A 7175-nucleotide genomic window follows, 5' to 3' on the forward strand; every position below is an offset into this window, starting at 1 on the left:
TGGATTTTTTCGACTAGATCCACGGTATATCTAGCCAAAAAAGGAATATGATGTACTATCGGCCAGATCTAGCCAGTAATACACCATTATACCAGATTCTGACCACCTTTCGAGGTGGTGGCTGGAATCTGGCAAATATAGGTGGTGGGGGTGTTTTTGTCAATTTTTAAATTTTTTTGGGGGTTGTTTAGTTAAATTAATAAACTTAGGGGATTTAAAAAATAGCTGAATAAAATATAATAGTATTTTTAGAATAGGGAAATAAATGTGTATTTTGGAAATAATAAGAGTAGGATAGGGGAAAAATATTAAAACAAATGGACCCTATTGATCTTTTTTTTTTTTTTTTTTTTTTTTTTTGGATATACCGGTAATTTCATTAAAAATAAAAAGAATACAAAGAATGGGAACCTCACAAAAGGTTCATCTTGGACAAGTCCAAGAGAGATACAAAAGAGGCAAGTCACATGAAAAACAAGCCCCGAAGGACAAAAGAGGCAAGTCACATGAAAAACAAGCCCCGAAGGACAAAAGAGCAGAAGGTCACCATAAATAAAAGAAGGCCACTATACAAAAGGTCTATACTCTATACAGTATGCATCACAAAGCAACAAAAGAAGATCCATTTCAAGCAATGTTGCGGATTTGTGGCCAATACAAATTATGGGTTAAGGTGAGACACCTGGGTTAACGTGACTCACTTGTAAATATAGCATTACCCTTACAGATAAGGGTGTATACAAATAAGTAAATAACTAAGGCAAAAAAATCCTTTGTACTGTCAGAAGAGGAAACGCATTCACACAACAGGAGGAGGGGCTGCAAGAAAAAGGCAGCCCCCCTCCAACCACAACTTTGCAGTCAATAATAAGGCCAACAGCCAAGAGGGCAGTTCACGAGTGGGGCGTCGGCTATTTGTTTGTAAGTGGCAATTATTCATGAACAATGACAACACCAGGCCCCTACTGTTATGGGAGTATTGGGACCAAATAATGCTCACTGGATATTTTCAATCAACAGTAGTATAGGAAGGCCAAACACCAAAGTTATTTTGTTCTATTTCGATCGTCATCAGGTGAGGTGGTCCTAGTTAGGAGACAGCATTTATTTGTTTGTGGTCGTCCTAATTTTTGTAGAATTTTGATATCAGAAAAAGGTTTCAGTTGGTTAAGTATCCCTATCACCAGATTTATGCACTCAATTTTGTTAATGAAATCGTATTATTAGGTCCTTAACCTTTGGAATTTCTAACAAGCGTTAGATTAATCCAAGGGTTTACGTTTGTCTTGAATGAACAAAAGAACATCCATTTCAAGCAACCGGGATATCTTATCTTTGTAAAGTAGAGAGGGCTCCGTGGTTTCTTTTGAATTTAAGAGAAGATAACTGCAATCTAATTTCTCCACATATAAACTTTTCAAGAGCTTCACAGCTTCTTCTTTAACTTCGGAAAAGTCTGATGTTCCTTTCTTGTCAAATAGATATCCTATATTTGTAAAGTAGAGAGGACTTTGGGGTTTCTTTTGAATTTAAGAGACAATAACCGCAATCTAACTTTTTCACATATAAGCTTTTCAAGAGCTTCATGGTTTCTTTTTAAACCTTGGAAAAGTATGATGTTCCTTTCTTGCCAAATAATTAATTAAATTTGTTATCACGTCTTGTGTAATAAGCTTAAATACTCTAACAACTCAAATAGCAACATATGAATATACAAATATTTTTCTTATAGAACTAAAATTATATCGAAAAAAGAAACATCTAAGAGCAATAATATAATTTGAAAAGAGAGAAATATCATATAGATACAGTCGATATTCTCTCACTCTACAATAATTGTCTACATATATGTCAACTCAAATTTAAGTAATAAGAAATTAGCAAATATATCCCAGTAAAATAATAAGGGAAGTAACAATATTGTTTTTTTTTTTTTTTAAATAATAGAAATAAAAAGGATTCAACATTCAACCCTCTATTTTTATTAATCTAAAGATTAGGACAAATATTGAGATAGTATTAAACTTAAAAATTGATGTGATTTTAAAAATGACTTGAATAATTGATGTGACATTAAAACTGATTTAGATAGATAACATGACAAGTTAAAAATCAAAACACACAATCAACTAATCAAGTCGGTTTAATAACGTGAAATTATTATGTATGATTTGTGTTCCTATATAATATAAGCCGGCAGGATATTATATAGATGATGTTGATGGGTATTCACCGTCCATTTTACAAGGGAAAATGGGATTTTTTATTTTTATCTTTTATCACCAGAAAATGAACACACTGAAATTTGTAACAAAGAAGAACTTTATTTTATTAATTACATAGCCATTAGCACCAGCAGAAAACAATTAAGAAGAACATTATTATAACCAATCGAACGGCAGTCCAGTGTAGAATCGATTACACATAGCGATCGGTAAATTCGTTTACATCAAACACTTAATTGATAGATCAAAGTGCTGAATTTGCCCTGTTATTTATATGTCTAGCCATAAGACACAAAGCATTTTTCTTGTGCCTAGTAAGACCTTGAAGAGCATCAAAATCTAAGTCTTCCTTCTTCATCCCAGAGGGCATTTCCCAATCAAATTTGTAAAGAAGATTAGCAAGGGCAAGCTCCACCGTTGCAAGTCCCATATATAATCCTGGGCAAATTCTTCGCCCAGCACCGAATGGTATAAACTCAAAGTGTTGACCTTTAAAGTCAACAGAACTACCAATGAATCTCTCAGGGTCAAATTCATCTGGGTTCCCCCAGGCTTCAGGATCCCTTCCTATTGCCCATGCATTCACAAAAACGAGTGTTTTAGGTGGTATTTCATACCCCTCTATGATGGAGTTTTCCATTGTTTCTCTTGGAATTAGAAATGGTGCCACGGGTTGCAGTCTCAATGTCTCTTTCACTATGGCTTTAAGATACGGCAGTTCTTGAATATCATCTTCATCTACAAAACCTTTATTTCCGATTGAAGATCTAATTTCTTCTTGACCTTTCTCCATTGCTCTTGGATTCTTCATTAGCAAGGTCATGGCCCAAACCACAGTAGCTGCACTTGTGTCAGTGCCAGCGATAAATACATCCTGCAAGAAAATGAAAAACACAAAAATTACGGGCGTGGAATAATAATTATATTTTGGTTTTTGGAGATATAACGGTAAAAATTAAATATAAAAAAAAAACTGAGAAATTAGATTTTGGATTAAGAAAAATATAATACCGTAAGCACTGCTTTCATTTGATCCCAATTAACATCTATTTTAAATCCTCGTTCTTTTCGTATTTGAAGTAAAACATCAATTATATCTTCCTGATCATTTTTAGGTTCCTTGGGATCTAAATGTTCCTCGATGAGTTCCTGATAAAATCTGTCGAATTCCTTAAAGTTGTTTTCGAGTCGACCTATCATGCCTGTAAGTTTGTCAAGCCAGCCCATGAAGGGAAAACAATCTGAAAAACAGATGCTAGCAACCAAGGCCTGAGCTTCATTAAGTAGAGCATGAAATCTACTTCTTTCAGTTCCTTCATCTTCATACCTCTTTCCAAAACCCAATCTGCAAATAATGGTACTTGTAAGAAACATCATTAGCTCACTTAAGCTAACGGGTTTAGAAGCAACAACTGACTTTGATATCTTTTCAATCATCCGGGAAACTTCATCTTCTCTGATGGGACGAAAATTCTTAACTCTATTAGAATTGAAGAGATGAACGACACATATTTTCCTCATCTCTCTCCAATAATCATTATATGGAGAAAAAGCCAAATCAGAGCAATTGTATGATAACTTCTTGAAAGTAAGTAAGGCAGGCCTACTACAAAATTCAAGATCATGAGTCTTCATGACCTCCTTAGCCATTTTTGCAGAGGAAACTATTAAGACTGGCAAAAAACCAAGACGCAAAGACATAAGGGGGCCATACTTTTGAGAGAGCTTCCACACGTTTTGAGGTTTTGAACCATCAAACTGGTGTAAATTACCGATTATGGGAAGACCCCGAGGGCCAGGTGGCAAACGAATATTTTTGTGGGTTTTGCGTCTTTGGATAAGAAAAAAGAGGAAGATAGGAAGAAAGAAAAGGATGGTAAGGAATGCCATTCTACTATGTTATTCTGCAAAACCATAACCTCAATAAATAGACTTCAGTTATTCTGAAAACTAAGGGAAATGAGACGCTTCTAGATATTGGAGAACTTTCTAGTTTTACTTTTCATGGTGTTGAAACAAAAGTCAATTTATTACTTACAATAAAAACTAAAACACCGTATGATAAAATAACTCTGAAATTAATCATAGGATAAACCTTTAGTATCAAGGTGAATCGAATTTAGGATCTCATGGCTAATACCTTAAGAGTCTCTATTCAATCACGTAATTAAGATGAATTAAACTCAAGATCTCATAAATAATATCTCAAAAGTTTATATTCAACCACTTCATGCGACCATCTAAGGTGATTCGTATTCTCTCCTTAATTCATTAAAATAATACAAATATATTTTCTTTATTAAATTAAACAATTTTTTTTTTTATAATCATGGTACCATCATCTACTTAATCAGTCTTACTACTTTATTCTTAAGATTCATGTATTCTAACTTTTATGCTGATAAAAAATAAAAAACATTGTCAAGTCCCACCACCCCTTTAATCACAATGATCAAAGTACCATTTAAATTAAAGGTTAAAATTAACTTTTCTTTTCTTTATTATTATTTTTTTATATTTAAGGTACCGAGGATAACGATTTGGATAGCAGAGCTAGTGGTACTAAGACAAATGGAGGTGAAAGTAGTGATAACGAAGTGGAAAGTCATGCCAATGGAAATTTGACGGGGACCAGTTCAAGTGAGAAGAGGGAAGGTATCAAGAGGCGTGCTAGTAGAGATATAGCTCCGACTGGTAGGCACCAAAGGAGTCTTTCAATGGATAGTTATATGGGGAATTTTAAGAAACCATTTAACATGTAGTCTTCATTGTATCGCTTTCAATTTTAACTCATCTTTACAAAAACACAAAATTTTAGCGGTTGGTATCATTGCAATGTCGCTTATCTCCTATATTATATAATAACAGAATTTTAGAAAACCATCCTTAATAAAAAAAGATTTAAATATTATAAAGATATTTTTTTTTTTTTGGGTAAACTAGTAATTTCATTAAAAATAAAAAGAATACAAAGAAGGAGGATCATCTTGGACAAATCCAAAAAGAGTAATGTTACGGACATCGAAATTTTATACCAAATTTTTATATCGAAAGATATAATAATCAGTTAGACGTGATCATGTTAGAGTCTTTCATGAATGAATAACTGTTTAATATTTATGAATATTTACCTATATTTAATAGACTCTTGATTATATTATATGGATGGATATACATCTTATATGAACGAAGATGGACGTTTGTCTACAAAATTTTAAAAGCAAAATAATGAAGGACGGGCGTCCATATACATTGGCTGCTTCATTTTTATTAGTCTATTGCTAAATTCAATATTCCATTTTTATTCGTCCTCTTGCTAAATTCAATATTCCATTTTTATTTGTCCTCTTCCTCAATTCAATGCAATTTTTAATTTTATATTACACTATTACCACAGCATTCAGCTCTAGTCCTGCTTGTGCCTGCTCTTATTCAATGCTAACTCAATAGGTCAAAGTGGTGCAATTAATGCTCAAGTCCTCCTTGCTCTTAACTCAATTAAGATTCACACACTTAATGCATTAAATAAATTTTAAATTTGTTAATATTAAAAGATAGGATGCCCATCCTCTTACTATGGAAGATCCTCTTCATAAGGGGACGGACCGTCCTTATGAAAGGATAAACGTTCGTAAATAATTTAGGTTAAATTATTTTAGTTTAAACTATAAATGGATATCTATTATAAATAAACAGTTATCTATATAATATGAATAGAAGTCCATTTCAAATGAACGATCTTCTAATAATAATGAACGATCATTCATATTTGATGGAAGTCTATTCATTCGCGAAATATTTGTTAACATGATACATAATTCATCTGATTTAGTGGACATATCATTCGATGTAAAAATTCAGTATAAAGCGTCGGTGTCCATAATATTATTCATAAACAAGAGTAAAGAAGGTCACTATACAAAAGTCAAAAGGTCTATACAGTAAAGCAACAAAAAAGATCCATTTCTAACAACCAGCATATCCTATCTTTGTAAAGTAGAAAGGACTCTGGGTTTCTTTTGAATTTAAGAGACAATAACCGCAATCTAACTTCTCCACATATAAGCTTTTCAAAAGCTTCACAACTTCTTCTTTAACCTTGGAAATGTATGATGTTCCTTTCTTGCCAAATAATTAATTAAATTTGTTATCACCATCTTGTGTAATAAGCCTAAATACTGTAATCACTCAAACAACAATATATGAATATACATGGCCCCTTTGGTTCACTTTTTTTTCCCTATCCTATTTCACTATCTTATCCAAATTCACATTTGTTTCAATATTCAAAATTATCTTTAAAATACAATACTATTCTAATATTTATATTATTTTAACCCCCTAGATTTGTTAATTTAACTAAACACCCCCAAAAATAAAACTTTATAAATTGAAAAAAACACCCACACCCACCCACATTTGTCAAATTCTGGCCACCACCATCAAAAGGCAGTCGGAATCTACCGTAATGGTGCACTACCAGTTGGATATGGCTAATAGTGCGCTGATCTGACCGTTGACGACGGCTATATCTTGGTTGTTGTTTGGCTAGATCTACCGTGGATCTGGTTGAGAAAGGCTAGATCGACGCACTACCTACCAGATCCAGCTGGCAGTGCTCTATTACGCCAGATTCCTATCACTTTCCGACGGTGGTGGCCAGAATCTAGCAAATGTGGGTGGGTGGGTGGGGGTGTTTTTGACAATTTTTAAACTTTTTTTGTTAATGGTGTTTAGTTAAATTAACAAACATAGGGGGTTAAAAATAATCTAAATATTTTCAGAAAATGCTATTATAAAATGTACAAAAAACTTCTCAGAATACTACTCAACTCAACTTTTTCTAAAAGACTATTATAAAAACTCCCAAAATAATGAACCAAATGAAGCCACAAATATTTTTCTTATAGAACTAAAATTATATCAGAAAAAGAAACGTCTAAGATCAAT

The 7175-nt window shown here is 33.0% G+C and overlaps 1 protein-coding gene across 1 annotated transcript; it reads right to left on the reverse strand.

Moving 5' to 3' along the window:
• Positions 1–2469: 2469 nt before the first annotated feature.
• LOC116146013 (cytochrome P450 83B1-like) lies at positions 2470–4115 on the reverse strand. Its single transcript, XM_031431425.1, has 3 exons — positions 3643–4115; positions 3237–3570; positions 2470–3099 (listed from the first exon to the last, which is right to left on the reverse strand). Exons 1-3 carry the CDS (start codon positions 4113–4115, stop codon positions 2470–2472), a joined length of 1437 nt encoding a protein of 478 aa, XP_031287285.1.
• Between the last annotated feature and the right edge of the window lie 3060 nt (positions 4116–7175).

Source organism: Pistacia vera, unplaced genomic scaffold, assembly GCF_008641045.1.
Source record: "Pistacia vera cultivar Batoury unplaced genomic scaffold, PisVer_v2 Contig470, whole genome shotgun sequence".
NCBI lineage: Eukaryota > Viridiplantae > Streptophyta > Magnoliopsida > Sapindales > Anacardiaceae > Pistacia > Pistacia vera.

Excerpts from the sequence above, each read along its gene's own strand:
- LOC116146013 (XM_031431425.1), bottom strand. The coding sequence starts at position 4,115 with ATGGCATTCCTTACCATCCTTTTCTTTCTTCCTATCTTCCTCTTTTTT. Across the intron at positions 3,571-3,642 it reads ATGATTGAAAAGATATCAAA|ATTGGGTTTTGGAAAGAGGT; the intron begins GTCAGTTGTTGC and ends CATTATTTGCAG. Across the intron at positions 3,100-3,236 it reads AAATGAAAGCAGTGCTTACG|GATGTATTTATCGCTGGCAC; the intron begins GTATTATATTTT and ends ATTTTCTTGCAG.